Raw genomic sequence first — 21,066 nt, forward strand, 5'->3', positions numbered from 1 at the left:
TTTCCTCCTGTTGTTTAGGTGTTGCTTGGTTTGCTTTACGTCCCCGAAAGTATGTACTGTTGCATGAAGAAAACTAATAGATTACAAGTTGTGTAGTGTTTGAATGCAAAGTAAATTAGTTGTAGCTCTTGCTTTCATTTCCTATTTATTTATTTGTGTGGTTTTTTTGTTCAGGGTGCGTGGCCTGTGTTTGATCTTTCACAAATTTTATTATGTTTTAGTGCGTCCGTTTTTCAACTGTTGTGATTCAGAAGCAGCATGGGTATCTTTTAGTGGGGACAGTTGGATGGCTGAGAGTAAAACTTTTCCAGCCCCTTCAAGTAAAGACATTTTGCTTGTTTGTCAGGACCCTTTCTTTCCATTAGTAGGAAAGATATGGTATTAGCTTCTCCTTTCATTTCTTACAGACAGATACTAAAGTTGTGTTTTGTGTTACAGCTGAGGCAGTCAGTTAGCAAGTGGCTGTTAAGGGCTGCAGGGTCCTGTTGCTGCTACCTTTGTGCTCTGTGGAGTGATCATGCAGTTGTGGAGGGAGTTGATTCAGCTGTCTAATCTGACACCAATCTAACGTTGCAAAATTTTTCCTCAGGATCAGCAGCCTGAAAAGACTTTCTCTGAGTACTGTCACTAAATCCAGCGCAAAAATTCAGGAGCAGGTAACCAGTAAACTGTTCCTGCTAACGGCAGCTTGTCGTAAGAATCCTGGCTGTGATGTGAAATCACACCATCACTTTTCCTGGCTGACACATTTTTGTTAATCCTAAGAGCATTTTTAACTTGATTCCCATTGTGGGGGTACTGAGGCTCCTTTCAGGGGTGTGTGCCTTCAGGGCTTATATGTTTTTCATATACTCAGGTGCTCGTGAATCATTCATGTTTCCCTCTTTCAGTTGGGGTTATGTGTGGATAAAGTGATGAAATCTCTTAAAAATTTAAGAAAATATATCTCTATCCTTCCTCTTCTGTTGATAAATGATTCTTTACTTTTCTGAAATAAAAAGAAACAACCTTTAATAAACGTAACTTCTTTATGCCTGCAATTAAGAAATACTGTGTTTAATAGTTTGTAGTAAAGTGTCATGTACTAAGCATTTTTTTTTATTAAATGGTACTTTAGAATTACTTTTGATAATGAAACTTCACCTAGTTGCTAAAAAAATTTGCACCCAGTTGTTGAAAGAAATGAGCAGTTTTTCGGGAATGAATGTATTGAGTTCATTAGCACCATGAAATGTTTGAGTTTGTTTTAATGTTCTTTTGTTGACAATGCCATGAACTTTTTGGTTTCAGAACAAACTAGCTCATGCAAGGTAATGAAAACAATTTCATAGATGTCTACTCTTGATTGCAAAAGATTTTTTTTTTTTTTTTGAGAAAAGACAGCTTCATTTGCAGAATTTTTTTCTTGTTGGGTTGAAAGATCTTTCAAATGAGAACGATGGATAGAAATAGGGGATGCATGGATTCACCTTTTATAATCTCTCTTCTGCTGTGGGGCCTGTGGTCTATATTTTGTTCATGTTCTTAAAGTTCGTGTTCAGAAACACATTCATTGTTCTTAAAGTTAGTAGTATCTTTAAAGAACTGTATTAGCAGTCAACTGAATTTTCTTGCCTCTGTTCCTGAGGCAAAAGCCTCTTAAGTCTGTGCAATCAATAATTTTAACTCCTTGATTGTGGTTTTTAAAAATCTTTTTATTTTTGAATTAGGATTGTCTTTTGATAAGTTAAAATTCTTTCTTGAATTATGCTTATGTTTACTTCATATTTGATTTGTATGATGTGAATTCTTGATTTTTGAAAACTTGGTGCTGAGGATATTGTGTCAGCAAACACATGCACAATTTTCTAGTATTGTACGTTTTTGTAGTAACATCCATGGGTGTTATTTACTTCTCATGATTTCCTTTGATTAGAAGTGTAGTTAGATATCTTCTTCACTTGATTGAACTTTGAAGAACTTGGTGTAAGGCCACAGTTACTAAATATTTACAGATAAACTAAGTTTAACACATGGATTTATGGTATTTAAATCTTAATCTTTTAATCTTTTCTTAAAAGATATTTGTAGGGTGTTTGGGTTTTCTGGGGGGTGGTTACAATTATATAGAAGAACTTTTGTTTCCAGCTTATCTGGTTGGACCTTTCAGTGATATTAATCAGCAGCTTCTTCTCTTTCCCATCCATTGTCTTACAAAATATTTATTCCAGAAAGTTGAAGAAAACCCCCAGAACTGTTCAGGCACTGTTTTTTGACAATCTGAAGTGCTGCACAAGGCCTTAGTTTGGCTGGATTAAAATCAATTGTAACAGTTACTTGATCCAGAAGTGTGGATTGCTACAGGTGTGTGCAAACACACTAAAGATAGTACTGTGGAATTAGTTGTGTTTTGTTGCTTAAACAACTTGTTTACATGGTATTTCTTCTGTAAGGGATTTGAATGGTTGTATTTATCAAGGACATACATTTGGCTGTTTGAATTGAGTTTAACAGATTGAATGTGGTCTGACTGAAAGCCAGCTATATCTGTTAGTTGACTGCCAGCTATATCTGTTAGTTGACTTTTGCTGTCCTAGGCATTGCATTTTGGGATTTTCTTTTCACTATGGTCTTTAGTGAGTCTGTGTGAACACTTATTCCAAAGCAAGAGCTTGACATTAAAAAAACTGACTATATCTGGAAGGTATGATAAGGCCATCAGTGTTGAACATTATGGGTGTGGATCCTTAAGTAAGATGCAGCCCGAAGGCCCAGAAATTCTTTTGCGTCCATTAAAAAAAACACACTAATCTTACCTATCACTTGAAAGGTGGAATCAAGAGGCACCGACATCTGTTTCAGGAACTTGAGCGGAAAGGGGGTGAGATGAGAGAGAGTGAGGAACAGGAGTAGGGTTTTTTGTTTGCTTGTTTTGTCTGCTTCCTCTACCCCTGCCTCTTTCCAACAGGAAAAAGTATGAAATGCATCTAGAAAATAATACTACATTTGTATTTTTGTTTCTTTCAGCAGTTATGAAGGATATTTCAGTCTCGCTGATGCTTGGAAGGGGGATTTAGACAGACAGTTGAGGGGGGAAAAAAGTGAGTGTTGGATTTGCAGGAGTACATGCTTGAGTATAAGTTTCAGGAGTTAAATGTGCTAACTAGTGGACGCACTGCCCTCAAAAAGTTATCTGTCATAAGTAGGAGGTAAATGAACAGGCTTGCGCATAGGAATGGTTTTAGCTTTCAGCTGTATTTATACAGCCTTGGGAATTAGAAAAAAATTAAAACTCAGAACAATTAAGCTGCCACAGTATCAGTATGTATCTAGAGAATGAAACTGGTAAAAGGGTGGTGAAGGTCATCAAAGTGAGTTGTACCATTTTATGCATTAGTGTAGTATTTTAACCAGCAGCTAGGATAATGCCTTAATATAAGGATAATGTGCCACCAAACTGGAATATGTGTAGGCTTTGCTACTAAGTTCCATTTAATGTAATTCAATACATTTTCTTTTAACTGCAAGCTCTGAAGAGAAATAGATGTTTTACACGTGTCCTGGCTTTGGCTGGGATAAAGTTAGTTTTCTTCCTACTAGGTGGTATAGTGCTGTGTTTTGGATTTACAATGAGAATAATGTTGATATTGCACTGATGGTTTAGTTGTTGCTGAGCAGTGCTAATCCTAAGTGGAAAACTCTGTGCCAGTTAGCAGGATGGGGGTGCAAAAGAAGCTGGGAGGGGATACAGCCAGGACAGCTGGCCCAAACTGGCCAAAGGAATATTCCATAACGTCATGCACAGCATATAAAGCTGAGGGAAGTTTGCTGCTGGGTGAGGAGTGGCTGCTGGTCGGGCACGGGGTGAGCATCGGTTGGCAGGTAGTAAGCAAATTGCATTGTGCATCACTTGTTTTGTATATTCTTTTATTATTATTTTCCCTTCCTTTCTGTCCTATTAAACTGTTTTCCATAGAATCATCTAGGTTGGAAGGCACTGTTAAGATCGCCAAGTCCAACCATTAAACTAACACTGCCTAAACCACGTCCCTGAGGATCACATCTACCCAGGGATGGTAGTTCAACCACTTCCTTGGGCAGCCTGTTCCAATGCTTGACAACCCTTTCAGTGAAGAAATTTTTCCTAATATCCACCCTAAATCTTCACTGGTGCAATTTGAGGCCGTTTCCTCTTGTCCTATCACTTCTTACTTGGGAGAAGAGACCAACCTCCACCTCACTACAACTTCTTTTCAGATCGTTGTAGAGAGCAACAAGGTCTCCCCTCAGCCTCTTCTTCTCCAGGCTAAACAACCCCAATTCCCTCAGCCGCTCCTCATAAGATTTGTTCTGCAGACCCCTCATCAGCTTTGTTGCCCTTCACTGGACATGCTCCAGCACCTCAATGTCTTTCTTGTAGTGAGGGGCTCAAAACTAAACACAGTATTCGAGGTGCAGTGCCGAGTACAGGGGTATGATCACTTCACTTCTGGCCACACCATTCCTGATACAAGCCAGGATGCTTCTGGTCTTCTTGGCCACCTGGGCACACTGACGGCTTGTATTCAGCGAGCTGTCAACCAATACCCCCAGCTCCTTATCTGCCAGGCATCTTTCCAGCCACTCTTCCCCCAGGCATGGGGTTGTTGTGACCGAAGTGCAGGACCCAGCACTTGGCCTTGTTGAACCTCATGCTATCGGCCTCAGCTGATTGATCCAGCCTGTCCAGATTTCTTTAGAGCCATCCTACCCTCAGCCAGATCAACACCCCTGCCTAACTTGGTGTCATCTGCAAACTTACCGAGGGTGCATTCGATCCCCTTGTCCAGGTCATTGATAAATATGTTAAACAGAACTGGCCCCAATACTGACCCCTGGGAAGCATCACTTGTGACTGGACACCAAATGCATTTAATGCAATTCCCCATCACTCTCTGGGCATGGCCATCCAGCCAGTTTTTCACCCAGTGAAGAGTATGTCCATCCAAGCCGTAAGCCGCCAGTTTCTCCAAGAGAATGTTGTGAGAAAAAGTGTTGAAGGCTCTACTAAAGTCCACATAAACAATATCAACAGCCTTTCCCTCATCCACTAAGCAGGTCACCTTGTCGTAGAGGGAGATCAGGTTTGTCAAGCAGGACCTGCCTTTGATAAGCCCATGCTGACTGGGCCTGATCACCTGGTTGTCCTGCATGTGCCACATAATGGCATTCAGGATGATCTGTTCCATAACCTTCCCTGGCACTGAGGTCAGACTGACAGGCCTGTGGTTCCCTGGATCCTCCTTCCAGCCCTTCTTGTAGGTGGGCATCACATTTGCTAACCTCCAGTCAACCGGGACACTCCCCCCGCTCAGTTAGCCAGGACTGCTGATAAATGATGGAAAGTGGCCTGGTGAGCACTTTTGCCATCTCCCTTAGTACCCTTGAGTGAATCCCATCTGGCCCCATACACTTGTGAATGTTTAAGTGCTGTAGGAGGTCACTCACTATTTTCCTATGGATTATGGGGGCTTAATTCTGCTACCCCCCCCTATCCATTTTGTCAGTGGGCTGGGTACTTGGGGAACAACTGGTCCTACTGCTTAAGACTAAGGCAAAGAAGGCATTAAGTACCTTAGCCTTTTCCTCAGCCTTTGTTACTCTGTTTCCACCCCCATCTAATACTGCCAATGTATTTATAGAAACTTTTTTTATTGTCCTTAACAGCAGAAGCCAGACTGAGTTCTAGTTGTTCTTTGGCCCTTCCGCTTTTCTCTCTGCATAGCCTCACAACATCTTTGTTGTCCTCCTGAGTTGCCTGCTCCTTCTTCCAAAGGCCATAAACTCTTCTTTTTTCCCTGAGTTGCATCCATGGCTCTCTCTGTAGCCAGCCTGGTTTTCTTCCCCAAAGGCTCGTTTTTCAGCACACGGGGATGGCCTGCTCCTGCATTTTTAAAACTTCCTTCTTGAAGAATGTTCGGCCTTCTTGGCGTCCTTTGCCTTTCAGGACTGCCTCCCAAGGGACTCTGTAAACCGGGCTCCTGAAATAGACCAAAGTCTGCCCTCCAGAAGGGCAAGGTGGCAGTTCTCCTGACCCTCCTCCTTGCTTCTCCAAGAATTGAAAACTTATCATTTCATGATTGCTATGCGCAAGACAGCCTCCAGCTGTCACATCCCCTCATCCCCTCCAAGTCCTCCTCTGTTTGCAAACAACAGGTCCAGCAGGGCACCTTCCCTAGTCAGCACCCTCACTAGCTGTGTCAGAAAGTTATCCCCAGCACACTCTGGAACCTCCTAGACTGTTCTCTCTCAGCTGTATTGTATTTCCAGCAGACATTTGGTAGGTTGAAGTCCCCCACAAGGATAAGGGCTAGCGATGGTGAGACTTCTCCCAGCTGCTTAGAGAATATTTCATCTGCCTCTTCATCCTTGTTGGGCGATCTATAACAGACTCCCACCATGATATCAGCCTTGTTGGCCTTCCCCCGATTCTTGCCCATAAACACTCAACCCTGTTGTCACCATCATTGAGTTCTAGACATTCATAAGACTCCCTAAGATACAGGGCCACCTCACCTTCTCTCCTTCCTTGCCTATCCCTTTTTATCCCAACCCGTGAGTTTTACCTCTTTTCTGGTTCTCTCCCTCATCCCACTGAGGGGGAAGTGAACAAATGGCTGTGTGGTGTTTAGCTGCCTGCCAGGTTAAACCACAACAACATGGCATTGTTCAGAATCCTTTTATAGTTGGAACTTTTATAGCTACTGCAGCCAACAAAACTGGCAAGGTCTTGTCTTTGAACCTGTACTGCTTTTGTAACTTCTGCGACTACTCCTGTCCACGCTGGAACTTCTGAAACAACTTTTTCCGCAGCTACTTTTCCTCCTGATGGGAAGTGCTTAAGTAGGATACACGATACACTGATTATTGTTCTCTAAGAAGTCAATTTGCAACACCTCTACACTCCTTACTTGTCTCTGCAGCTAGAGGTAAGTATAGCATGGACTAAAACGTGACCACAAATGCTTTCAGATGTTTCTTCCAGAATAATATTGTCTATGCAGAAGTACTGTTTGTGTCAAGTTCTGAATCAAACTTGCTGCTTTTTTGTTTTGGCATTGCTGCTGTTGCTGCATCTCATGCAGTAGCGGTAGGTCTTCGGTGATTTGTGAGGGCTTTCAGCTTTTGGTAGGATGGTAGATGGAAGAAAAATTATTTTAGGGTTTTCATATTCACAGTGGCAGCTGGATTAGCAACAGTCTTTCCTGTTCTATGTTTGCTATGTTCTTGTTTTAAGAACTGCAAGCTCTTGTTTCTTGAAGTTAAGCTGATATTTCTACAAATAGGTATACTTATTTCCCACTCTAGGAAAGATTAAAGTATTTTATAGTGCCAGCCTCAGCATCCCTACTTGGTATTAACTGGAGTCAGTCCAATGTTCGTCTAAATATAACGTGGATCATATTGTCTTGTTCTCTTCTGAGGTTTTTGTAGCTGTTAAAAGATTTGGTCTTCTGTTTCATACTGGTAGTAGAAACTCAAGTTTCCTACTGCTTTTAGTAACGTAGAATTGCTAAGAATCATCAGACTGCCATCTTTTTCTAATGCTTAGAAGTACACTTTTGCAGTAGGAGTGTCAGATGCCAAATTACCACTTACTGTTTAGTGCTTTTTCCCTGCTTGGCTGGGGGTGATGTTATTTTTTGGGTGCTGATCACAGCCACCTCCTTGCTCTCTGCATGTATTCACCAGTACAGACAAAGAACTGCAGGGAGGAAGCAGGCATTGATTGTTTCATCTGTGCTTCTGTCTGCCTGTGTTCAGCTGATTCCCTAATAAGAAACATCTATTGACTCTCATAATGGTCAAGCAAAAGCCTGCGGGAAAACAGGGTTCATACACAGTCCTTAAGCACTGAGAGAAGTCTTACATAAAAGATAGTGAGATTTTTCATAGCTAGAAGAAGATGAGTGATAAATCTTGCAAGCATTTACAGAAGGTGCTGAATTATTTTTTTGTATTTTTCCCCCTCATTGTATTTTGCAGATCTTATAGGAATAGTCAACCAACTCACCTTTGCCAAGGGGTCTTACAGGGTTATACATATTTAGAATGCTAAGCTAAGCCATCACCTAGAACAAGGGAACAGTAATGGTTGTTATTGTTGACAGTTAGTTGTGTAGTCTGTTCTAAAGACCACCCAATAATGGAAATTCTGTAAGTTACCAGGTATTATATTCCAGTCCTTCAATATCCTTAGTTTAGAAGCCAAACAATTTTTGAGGCTAATTGTCCTACCCACCACAAAGAAGATGAAAGTGTTGTTCTCTCGAGTTTTTGTACCCCCTTTGCCATCCCTTTTCCTTGGTTAAACAGTCCTAGTCTTTTCTTTGAATGTTTTGTTTTCTAGACTTCACTGCTTTCTTATGGACGCTCTTCAAAATTTTCAGTTTTTCTTAAGCACGTTGCCTGAGATTGGCTATAGTGCTTCTAGTTAGTACTTGATGTCCTCATCAGTTGAATAGGACTGTTTCATGTTTTGCAGTCCGTATTCCTGTGTAGGTATCTTAGTGCCGTGATTGCCTTTTTTCATTATAGGATGACGTGTAGGTTAAAGTTCATGTAACTCTTGACATACCTTCTTTTTATATTTATTAATAAAGAATAGTACTTTTGAGGAAGGGTTGAATATAATACATGTAACAACAATTTATGAGCCTGCCATAAAGTCAGTTTATTCTTTTTTGCAGGCTGCTGTAGTGCTCAAAACCTTAGGGTATAAAATGCTAATTCTGTGGTTAGTTTCTGTGTGTGACACTGATTTGCTCTGCTGATCTGATTTTGCCTCTTCTCACAAGACTGATGTTCTAGTACCTTGTCCTGGTTTGGGCAGGGATAGGGTTAATTTTCACAAGAAACTGGGATGAGACACAGCCCAGTTGACCCAAACTAGCCAAATGGGTATTCCCTATCATGTGAGTCATGCTCAATATATAGCTGGGGAGCTGACTTGGGGAGGGGGCAGAAGGAGTGCAGCAGAGTGCAGGCCACAGTTTGCTTTCACTTGGAGGGGGGTCCAGTACACTTGGAGTTGACTGCCCCAGGGGTGGAAACATAGCCCTACCATTCTGATCCAGACTGCACTGGAACAGAGTGAAGGTCCAGAACATCTGCAGTACATTGACGACATCATTGTTTGGGGCAACAGAGCAGAAGAAGTTTTTGAGAAAGGGAATAAAATAGCTTGAATCCTTCTGAAAGCTGGTCTTGCCATAAACCAAAGTAAGGTCAAGGCGCCTGCACAGTTTTTTAGGAATAAAATGGCAAGGTGGATGCTGTCAGATCCCAATGCATGTGTTCAACAAAAGCAGCTATGTCTCCACCAACTAGTAAAAAAGAAACACAAGCTTTCTTAGGCATTGTGGGTTTTTGGTGGATGCATATCCCAGATTACAGTCTGATTGTGAGCCCTCTCTATCAAGTGAATCAGAAGAAGAATAATTTTAAATAGAGCCCTGGGCAATGACAAGCCTTTGAACAAATTAAACAGGAAATAGTTCATGCAGTAGCCCTGGGGCCAGTCTGGGCAGGACAAGATCTTATTTTACAGAACATGCTGTAGACTGCAGCTGGGGATAACGGACCTACCTGGAGCCTCTGGGAAAAAGCACCAGGGGAGACTTGAGATCAGTCCCTAGGGTTTTACGGTCAGGGATACAGAGGATCCAAAGCCTGCTATACTCTAACTGAAAAAGAGATATCAGCAGCATATGAGGGGTTCGAGCTGCTTTGGAAGTGGTTGGTACTGAAGCACAACTCCTCTTAGCACATCAACTCCTAGTGCTGGGCTGCATGTTCATTGTGTGTGTGTGGTCCCCTCTGCGCATCATGTGACATGCCACATGGAGTAAGTAGGTGACACTGATCACATAACCAGCTTGAATGGGAAGCCCCAGTTGTCCAAGAATCTTGGAAATGATCATGGACTGGCCAGAACGCAAAGATTTTTGGGATATCACCAGAAGAGGAAGTGAAAGTGTGCGGAAGAGGTCCCACCATATAATAAACTACCAGAAAATTAGAAGAAACATGACCTGCTCACTGATGGGTCCTGCCGGATTGTGGGAAAGCATCAAAAGTGGAAGGCTGTTGTGTGGAGTCCTACACAAGTTGTAGAAGCTGCTGAAGGACAAGGTGAATCGAGCCAGTTTGCAGAGGTAAAAGCCATCCAGCTGGCTTTAGGTATTGCTGAACAAGAAAAATGGCCAGTATTTTATGTCTGTACTGACTCATGGATGGTGGCAAATGCTCTGTGGGGGTGGCTACAGCAGTGGAAGCAGAGCAACTGGCAGTACAGAGGTAAGCCCATCTGGGCTTCTGAACTGTGGCAAAAAATTGCTTCCTGGGTAGAGAATCTGGTTGTGAAAATACATCATGTAGTTGCCCACTTACCCAAGAGTTGAGCCACCGAGGAACATCAAAACAGCTAGCAGGTAGATCAGGCTGCTAAGATTGAAGTGGCTCAGGTGGATCTGGACTGGCAACATGAGGGTGAATTATTTATAGCTTGATGGGTTCATGATACCACAGGTCACCAAAGAAGAGATGCAACATACGGATGGGCTTGTGACTGAGGGGTGGACTTGACCATAGACACTATTGCACAGGTTATCCATGAATGTGAAACATGCTGCAATCAAGCAAGCTAAGCAGTTACAGCCTCTTTGTTGCGGAGGACAATGGCTGAAATGCCAATATGAGGAGGCCTGGCAGATTGATTATATCACACTCCCACAAGCCTGTGAAGGCAAGCGCCACATGCTCACAATGGTGGAAGCAACCATTGGCTGGCTGGAAACGTCCACTGTGCCCTATGCCACCACCTGGAGCACTGTCCGGGGTCTTGAAAAGCATGTCTTATGATGACATGGCACCCCAGAAAGAATTGAGTCAGACAACAGGATTCATTTATGAGACAGCCTCACAGACACCTGGGCCAAAGAGCATGGCATTGGAGTGGGTTTATCGCATCCCCTGTCATGCACCAGCCTCTGCAAAGGTTGAAAGATACAATGGACTATTAAAAACGGCACTGAGAGCCATGGGGTGTGGGACCTTCAAACACTGGGATACGCATTTAGCAAAAGCTACCTGGTTAGTCAACACTAAGGGATCTACCAGTTGAGCTGGTGCTGCCCAATCAAAACTTCCACATACTGTAGAAGGGAATAAAGTCCCTATAGTGCACATGAAGAATATGTTAGGGAAGACAGTCTCAGTTATTCCTGCCATGGGCAAAGGTGAACCCATCCATTGGATTGCTTTTGCACTCAAGGACCTGGGCGCACTTGGTGGGTGATGCAGGAGGATGGGGAGATCTGATGTGTACCTCATGGGGATTTTGGGTGAGAATAGCCAATGAATCAAATTGTATGATGTTAATTGCTAAATAACCCTACCACTGTATGACATCATTATTTTAATTGCTGTATGCCATATCAGTGGTACTACAATAAGAGTCACCCAAATTAATGACGGATGGACTTCAGCATCACGAACTGGGACACAGCCGGGTTGGCTGACCCAAACTCGCTAAACGAGTAGCCTTGCTTAGTACATGGTAGGGGAGTTGTCTGGGGGAGGGGCCAGAAAAAGCCACTTGGTAGTGCGCTGGGCTTTGGGTTCCAGTCAGTGAGCAGTAGTACGTTAATCATGTTTTGTATATTCCTCTGTCAGTATTATTGTTGTTGTTTTCTTCTTTCTTTCGCTGTTCTTGTTAATCTGCCTTTATCTCAACCTATGAGCTTTGCCTTTTTCTTCTGATTCTCCCCCTGTCCCCATGCTGTGGGGGGAGTGAGCAAAAAAAAAAGTGCTGCTTTGTTGCTGGTTGGGGCTAAACCACAACAACCTTTATGACTCTTCTTTTTAATTCAGTTAAGAAATAGAGGAAAAGTGTGTTGGTTTTTTTTTTTTTAAATCAGAATCAGAATGGAGATGAAAACACCTTTTAAAAGGCTTGCAAATAACATTGAACTATTATTTGTATTTGTAATTCTTTAGGTATGCCATCTCAGAAACATTTGAAATTTGGTCTAAGAAATGGGTGCTTAAGTAGGACACATTCTGTTGTTGCTTGTGTTAATGTGACTTACTAAATATTGTCAGCTGTTGTGGGATGTAGTTTTTGTTATTGTCCTTGACTCATCAAGTTGGGGGCAAGTTCTAGAACAGTATGTTGCAATGCATGATAAGACTTCTTTGTCTTTTACAAGACAGGTTAGTAATAAAATATTTCTGTCTCTAAAAATGATTACTTCTGACAAATGATATTTTTTTCCCTTTCTTTACAGATATTTTCCAATTTATCCCTGAACGAGCGTTGCCTTTCAGCGTCATTAGTCTGTAAATATTGGCGTGACCTCTGTTTAGATTTTCAGTTTTGGAAGCAACTGGATCTCAGTAGTCGTCAACAGGTATGAAGGTATCATTGTGGAACAGTTATGTTTTGGTGACTTAGAATTTTTCTCAGAACTTGTACTCTTGACTAAAAGTAAACAAAAGAAACACATAAAATGGAGATGTCTGTGCTTTCAGGGATTTTTCTACTAGAGGCCGCAAATGTCTTAATCCTTAGATTAAATGTAGTTTCTTTGGACGGAGATCAGTTGTTTAAAAAGTATGAGGACAAGTGCTATTTCAGATGGATTGTGGGTTACCTGTCTCAAGTCTGTATCAGTAGTGACAGTTCCATTCATAAGAACTATCAGATTTCACATTAATTGAAAGACGTAGGTGAGCTTTTCTGAAGATGCTCTGGTTTGAAGAATGGTCACCTAACTGGTGCTTGCTCTGTTTGTTTTAAAAAATTTGCTTCAATTTTTCTTCTACTGATGTGGCTCCTACTGACCAGAGGACAGATTGTGTCTTTTTAGGCCTTTAGCTGATCTTAGAATTAAATATGTGTGGGATTCACGGATTTCATTCAGTGAGAACCTTACAGACCCTAGCCTTAGATTGTTCAGGTTAACTTTCCTCACTGGAAAACTTTTTTAAGGATGCCCATGTTGGCCACCCCCTTTAGCTTTCTTGTTACTTAGTTACCTGCAGAGGTTTACAAAACAATTTATTGAGAGTTTCATGAAAATACAGGGTGCAAGGGAACAAGCATTGGAGAGTCCCGTTTAAAGAAGCAGCAACGTGAACTCATCTGTGTTGGACATAAATAATCTACATGGGGATATTATTTTCTGACCACCAATTCATAAGAAAGCATGCAAGTTCTCTTGCTTCTAGAATTACCAGTTAACGTATTTCTGAACCGCTATGGAAAAGTTGTACAGCAGATTGTCTGATTTTTTTTTCTCAAGTGGCTCCAAAGCACACTCAGACCAGAGGTCCATCTTTTTGTTCTATGTGTCAAATAAGTCTGTCTTCTACACTGTCTTGAGGTATAGCCTTGTTTCTACTACACAGGTTTTTAATGGTTTTGCCTATTAAGTATGTTGCGATCTCAGTTTATTGGTTTTGACGTTGCCCTAAGAATCCTATCTTGCAAATTTTTTTTTGAGTTCCTAAGCTAATATTAAGCACATCTTTCTCCATGTGTGGGGAGGGTTTGGTCATTTGGGTTTTTTTTTTTTTTTTGGTTATTGTTGGGGTTGGTTGGTTTCTTTTTGGCCGTGTGTGTGTGTTCAGGCATTGTTTGTTCAGGTTGTGGGGTTTTTCTTTGGGTGTTTTTTTGTGTGGTTGGTTTGGTTTTTTTTTTTCTTTTTTTGCAATTTGTCATGTTTTCTAGCTAACAGCTCCCTGATGAAATAGCAAGAAAAAAGATTAGACTTGCTACTAATGGAAAACAGATTGAATGCAGCAAAAAAAGTGTTTGTTTCTCAACTGTGTAAGAGAAAACCAAAAGGGATTGGTGTTGCTCTCTTGCCCTCTCCAGGCTTAAAGCTAAATCTCATCTATGCTAAGTGGTAGATAAGTATTCCTGAATGGTTTTGTTAGAAATAGTTTCATCATATGTCACCAGTTTTTTTGAAACTAAACTTTTAAAGTGGGGGAGTTCTATGCATTGTGCCTTACCTGCTTTGGGTTTGTTTGGTTTTAACTTATAAGCCTCAGCACAAGGAATGTCTTATGTTTCTTACCTGCTTTGTAGGACTCGCTTCTCTTAAAATTATTGGTATGTTAGCTAACTACAATGTGTACAGGTATAAAGTGGATAGAATCTTTTTTCTTCAAAGGAGCTCTGGGAAAATAGTGCATGTATCAGATTTAATGGTCTTTCATAGACTAACACTTAAAATATGCAAGTGTTCTGTTTTAAAACAGAGAAAATAGCTGAGGAAACTTCTGGGTTTTAATTAGTTTTCTTTTTTTTTTTTTTTTCTTTGTTAATGTGTTCTTTCCTTCACATCTCTTTCATTCACTGCTATCTTAAGTAACTGTTTTCCATTAAGAAGCCCATTGTTACCTGCTGGGTTTGGATGATTACCAAAACCTAAGTAAAAACCTGTTGCATTTCAGAAACACATAAAATCTTTACTTCTCTGTAAATACTACCTTAGGTACACGAGTAGAGTGCTGATATAGAAGGGCAAGCAAATCCTTTTATTCTAAAGGATGGAGAATTCTTTGTCTAAAATATGAAGAGGACCGTTAACTGTTATTTTCTCCAAGTGTTGGAGCGGATTTCTTTAGAGATTGTGGGAAGCTTTTTGGAAAACAACGGACATGTTGAAATAATGAGCTTGTGAACTTTGTGCAACAGAAGAGATAAAAGACAAGCTGGTACAGTCTGAAGGTTGACATGAAGGAGGAATTCATAGGAGGAATTCACACGCTGATACTGGAACTGCTGCGACCCCTAAATAGATGCTGAATGTGTATTGCTACAGCTGTATTTAACCAATAATAGTTTTTGTGTATAAGGTTAAAGGCCAATGAGCACAAGACACAATACTAACCCACGTTGTAGTAAAAGTATATAACACCTCAAGTATTGTAATAAAAAGGCTTCAGCATGATCATATCGGTCTGCTTCTGAATCCCACCGCAAGAGGTAACTGTAAAACTGATTATACCAGTATGCTCTTGTCCTGCAAAACAAATCTCTTCAGTCTCCCAGTAGCTTACAGAAATGTATCTTACAAATAGTAGTTTTTGTTCTAATGAAATTAAAGATGTCTATGAAAAAAGTTAAATTTGAATATTTGGATTTTCTTTGCAGGTCACTGATGAGCTGTTGGAAAAGATAGCATCAAGAAGCCAGAATATTACTGAAATCAATATTTCTGATTGTCGCAATGTATCTGATACAGGAGTATGCATATTAGCAATTAAATGTCCTGGACTCCTAAGGTATACTGCCTACAGGTGTAAACAACTTTCTGACACCTCTATTATTGCAGTTGCCTCTCAGTGTCCTCTTCTTCAGAAGGTGCATGTAGGCAATCAAGACAGACTCACTGATGAAGGCCTAAAGCAGGTAACCACTCATTCCACAAATTTCTTTTGTAAATTTAATATCTTTGAACTTCTTACCAGGTAAAAATAGGGACATGGAAGAAGGTACAGTCTTCTAGGATTTAATTAAAATCAGTTAACCTCTTCTACTTTAAAAATTGGTTTATGGACATATATTCTTAGTGCAGTGAATGCTGTTCTCTAAACACTGCACGTACTTTTTTTTTTTTTTTTTTTTTTTAAATAATATCCAGGGATTAAATGACCCCTTTTATAATGAAATCTCCAATTTGACATCCTATACTTCACTTCTGGCTGATTGAGTTTTCCTGAGCTTAGCTGCTATTTGGAATCAGTGTTTAAGTAACTCTTTTTTGCATCATGAAAGCTGAAGGTGACTGAGATCTTTATTTGTTAGGTACGTAGGAAAGTTTCATCAACTGTCTCTTGTGTTAAAGGAACATTTAGGGTAAGCTGTGAAGAGTTACGTTAAATCAAATATGCTGTCAATGGTCTAGCATATAGGTATTGTTAGCCACTTATATATATGCTCAATAAATAACTTAGTTCTTATGTGCTGCTCTTTGCTCCATTTTGTTGACTATAGTTAGCAACTTCATTTTGTCCTGTGTGTAATTGTAATCTTTCTTATTTGTGTATAGTGCTTACAAAACCTGTAAAGAAAGATAAATTCTATGGGGTGGCGGAGAACCAGAAAGAACACTTAACTCCCAGCTTTCCAGTTCAGTCAAATGCTGTTGTTTTTTTCCTTTATTCTTAAATATGTGCTTTGATTTCATTAATTGCAGCTGGGATCAAAATGCAGAGATTTGAAAGACATTCATTTTGGGCAATGTTACAAGATCTCAGATGAAGGAATGATCATTATAGCTAAAGGCTGTCTGAAGCTGCAGAGAATATACATGCAAGAAAACAAATTAGTAAGTACATGTCATGATTTTTTTTTTTTCTACAGCATTTTTTCATTGTCAAAGCTTTCTCTTGCTTTTTATCTGTTTAAAACGTTCTTCTGAATAGCTGCTTTTTGGCAGTGAATTGCTTAAAAATGTTCTCTAGCTGTGAAAATCTAGGTCCTGCAGAGGTAGCTCAGAAGATGACTCAAAGTACAAGTTAAGCTAATGCTATTCCAGATACATGTTGTCTTTTGGTTTTGACATGACATTCCAGGAGTGAATTGTTTGGGAGATGCTTGATTTGTGTAGGAAAACGCTTAGTCCATACGTAATGTTTCTTTATACCAGTACATTTTTCTACAGTAAAAAGTGCAAACTTATCTAAACTAAAAGATTTTTTTGGAGGCTGGATTCTTGATTGCAAATAATACACTTCGATAATCTTTTCAATGAAATATCTCACTTCCTCATTAGTATGCAGTAGAGTAGTGTGCCTGTGCTAGTAGAAGGAAGTTGTTGAGGAGTAATAAAACTATCTTGTGTCCTAATTATAAGCAGTCTCTGAAAATACGGTTTCTGATATTGAAAACCAGTATCTACTGGAATGGCGTAGTAGTACACTGGCTTTAATTTTATTTATTTTTTTCTTGCAAATAAGTAGAAAAATTTGCTTGCTGTTGAATTCTTAACTGTCAGCTAATGTCAGGGTTATAACCATTTGTTTGAAATCTGCTGAACAGGAACAAATAAATTGTGAGAAAATGGCATACTCTGTACTCAGAGTCATTTGATATTTGGCTTCAAATAGAGAAACAGATGATAATGTGTAAGATGGTTCATTTGAGAATAGTTTCTATTTAAAAAAAAAAAAAGCCATTTATTGGTTTTGATCAGAATTGTAGGAAGTTGAGAAATAGGAGATAATGGCCAAAACTGAGAGATCTCAGAGTAATTCAAATGCAGAAAAAGGGTGTGTCCCTTCTTCCCTTATCAATATAAAATCTTGAGTACTGTCAAAATTAGTCCTTTTAAAATTTATCTTAATACATTAAAATATTTAATTAAAGAAAAGCAAGAGAAATTAAAGTTCTGAGAAGCCTGGAAGTAAAGCATACTCCTGCAAAAATTAACTGGTGAAAGGTAGAGAAATTCAAAGTATCTTTGAATGAAGGAGGAAAAACTTGTTATGCATAATCAAGGTTTGCATAATGGTATGTGAAGGATTACTTAATTGTACATAAAGATGATTATATGTATAAATACCCACATAAGTGCGTTCTCATTGGAAAATATGTGGGTAAGGTGTTAATTTGACCTTCCTTATAGGTATGTCTTACACTTCTTGCCATTTAAGTTTTTATTCTGTTTATAGTCTGAAATGTAACCTAAGTGCTAACAATTGTAATGTCAGCTTCTTAAAAGTTCTGTGATTTTATTACCTGTCATCTAAGTTCTCAGTTGACATGGGACATAAAAAGTATCTTCTTCTTAAGACAATCAGGTAGGATGTTCTTCACTTGCACTTTATTTGGTTGCCTTCATTATTGGACATGTAACATTAATTTTTCATAAAAAGTACACAGTACATAAAAATATGTACTGTGAATAGAAAACTTCTGTTAATTATTTCGTCACCTCTCAAAATTTTTTGAGTGATTTATCAAAACTAACCCTTTGCACAATTTTTCATGAATGTAGTTTTTTAATGTCTAATTTTATTTAAAGTTGCTGGCCAAAACACGTAGGAAGTTCTTATGCGGTTTTAAAATAAAAATTTTCACCTTCCAAAAAAAAAAAAAAAATTGTTTAATGCTGTGGAGTTTGCTTAAAAGGTAATAGGGGTTGGTAGCAAATGATAATCCACTGGTAGATTTGTGAAATTCTGTGGGTTACTTTTTAAGACTACTGTCTGAAATAAAACTACTGTTAATATTTGCTGTGACACATCTTACATCCTACATTTCTGGTGAAGAAGGTGGTTTGGGGAAATGTGTGTGTTTGTTTTCAAAATAAGTAATTATTCATTCTCTGAAATCAAAATATTCTGTGGCAATAGAAGTGTAGTTGATATACCAGGGCTTGGTTTGTGTGTTTGAAGTTCATATAGATTGTCAGTCTGCTATAGGCAGAAGAATCCTTTCCTCCCTCACCCCCCTCCCCCCCCCCCCCCGTTTTTACACAGCTTTTGTAGCTTCTGTGTGCATACTGTAAATCGACTCAGTGTGTTTGTTTTTTATTTTCTTGTTTCTTCATTTTTCAGAGGTGCTCAAAATCACGTGACTCTTACAGGCAATTTCTCTTAATTTCAAAAAGCATAGTCCATTATAGATGGTATGTGATGGCTGGGTTTTCATGTAGGCTTGTCTCAGACTAATGGATTTTATACTTCAAAAATACATCTATACAGAGGCAACCAGCAGCTAAATAATGCCTTTGAGAGTGTTACTTTACAATGAAATGTGGATCAGGCAACACAGTTCAGTTGCTTCATCTGTTGCTAAGTAACTCCATTATCAGACTGCTCAGCAGAAACAGAGAAAGAAGAATTTATGTTCTGATTGTTTAATATACTAGGCATTTCGCAGAAAAAATAGACCCTTTCCTTTCTTTGAAATGCTGATTATGTTGTGGTAGTAAGTGAAAACTGTAAATAACAAAGAGCTGCAAAGGATGTATGAGGAAAAAGTTAACATCTCAAGGCTAACTTAACAACATAAGGTTGTTGTTGTTTGTGTAAGTGGTTATGATTTTTATCTGTTCAAAATATGTTTATTTTTTCCTCTGTCCTTTGATTGGCAAAGTAATTATATTCAAAGCCTCTTTTCAGAAGAATACTGGCCAAACTGGGAACCTAGTTGGGAAAAAAAAAAAATAAAAATTGCAGGACTTACAAATTGTGCCAGTATGTTTAGTTGTCTTTCCTTATCTGTCCCCAAGCAGTCTGATACAATCAAACAATCTCACAGAAAATCAGTGTGAATGGAAGAATAGATTATAACTCTGTCCAGACAAAAATGGGAAATTTCCTAGCTTCTTCGTCGAGTTTAGTTGGACTTCTTATTTTATGGTCATGGCTGGAATTGAATGCTGCGAGTAAAACTTTCATGTTTGCTTCATATGAATGATTAATGTGAATGAAGCTGGTGGAAGATGAATTGGTTAATTTCATTGTTAACTTTCTACCAATCCCTTTTTTGTCCTTCTACCCCAGATAGACAGTACATAGCTTCAGCTGCAAAATGAGAGAAATGCTCCACATTAACATGCAGTACTCTCACTGAGACATGGAGTGGGGCTGTGCTTAACCTGAATTGTTAAGGAAAATTAACACTTTTCATTGCAGCCTTCCCTAGAAGAATGGATCCCTAAAAGGTTTTGTGACTTCTTTGTAGAGAGATGCAGAACAAGTTACTGAATGCAGTGCACCCAAAGGGAATGATTGCCCCCAGAAGCAATTTTGTGCAAGCAGTGTGTAAACTATTAATTTCCTTATTATGAGTAGAGTAGACCTAGATTTGGGAGCTCTTTTTAGAGCTGGGAAAAACCTTCTCCACTTAACTATATTGATTTTACACACACTCATTTATTTTTCCATTGCTTTTCCTTAACTGAGTGACTTAATGGCTAAAATTATAATACAATGGTTGCGGAAACTTAGCAGGCGGGAATTATAGAATTGTACTTCCCTATTCCAGACAGTGCCTGTGTTTTTTCATGGTGAATTAGATGTGGATGAGGAGAAGGAGCTTCTAAAACTGAAGGGAGGTGGAGTTTTAGATACTCTAACAGGATGTCAGCTACTCTAACAGGATGTCCTATCTCTATACTTTCTTCCTTTCTTTTCTCTCTCTCAAGCCTGTTTAGGTGTAGATGGGAAATAATACTGCAACTAAGCTACTACAGTTGGAATTCTGGCAGCATTTCTCCTTTTCCAATAAAATTATCTTGTGAATTGCATGATTTAAAGACAAATAATTTGTCTGATGGTTCCTGGATATGTTCATTAGGATGGTTATGGTCCAACTTGACCATCTTTCTAGTTCCTTGTTTGTCTTTTGATTCTGTCCAGGGACAGTGTGAGTGGAGGACATCTCAACCAAATTTTTATCCAATTGGCAGTGTGTTTGATAATCTTTTTTTCATGCTCAATGTGTGAGAACACCTTTATAGTAAATACATTGCATATAATTTGATGGCATCTTTAAAGATGAGTATTCTGTTAGTGTTCTGCCCATCTTTGCAGTTTGTAGCAGATAATAGAGTAGAAATTTGTGTTAACTGTGATGCTGCATCTGGTAAAAACCATAATACTTAAGATATGTGAATAAACCATAATACTTAAGATATGTGAATAATATACTTTTTTTAGTTTCAGTAAAAGAGAATTAAGATAGACTAAAACATTTCAGTTTTCTGTCATGTAATTAAATACTTAACCTAACCTTTTAAAGCATTAACTGGAGCGAACCTAGTATAAAAATCTATAGTGCAAAATAACCTTTTCTGAATAATCACAGCATAATGTAATCTTATTAATTTATCCTTATGTGTTTTACTGAGATTCCCACCCACATCCAGTTTCTGACTTTGAGAAGCAGTTCTCTTTCTTCTTTGTACGTGTTAGCTACAAAACACTTACTTCAGCAGTGTGCCCTGTGAATTACACAGGGCAAACATGGAGAGGACAGAGTACTTTGCTTTGAGTTTAGTCCAGGCAAATTGTTTGAGG

General features: G+C 39.2%; 1 protein-coding gene across 1 annotated transcript in view; it reads left to right on the forward strand.

The window, feature by feature from the left end:
- The window catches only part of FBXL17 (F-box and leucine rich repeat protein 17), a gene marked incomplete at its 5' end in the record, with an annotated part of 312,610 nt that overhangs the window by 5,318 nt on the left and 286,226 nt on the right, over window positions 1–21,066 (forward strand). The window contains 3 exons of the mRNA XM_082497169.1: window positions 12,309–12,431; window positions 15,188–15,445; window positions 16,233–16,364. Coding sequence (XP_082353295.1) covers window positions 12,309–12,431; window positions 15,188–15,445; window positions 16,233–16,364 — 513 coding nt within the window. The remainder of the gene's footprint in view (window positions 1–12,308; window positions 12,432–15,187; window positions 15,446–16,232; window positions 16,365–21,066) is intronic.

The sequence above is a fragment of the Vanellus vanellus genome (assembly GCF_965231255.1).
Source record: "Vanellus vanellus genome assembly, chromosome: Z".
Classification (NCBI taxonomy): Eukaryota; Metazoa; Chordata; class Aves; order Charadriiformes; family Charadriidae; genus Vanellus; species Vanellus vanellus.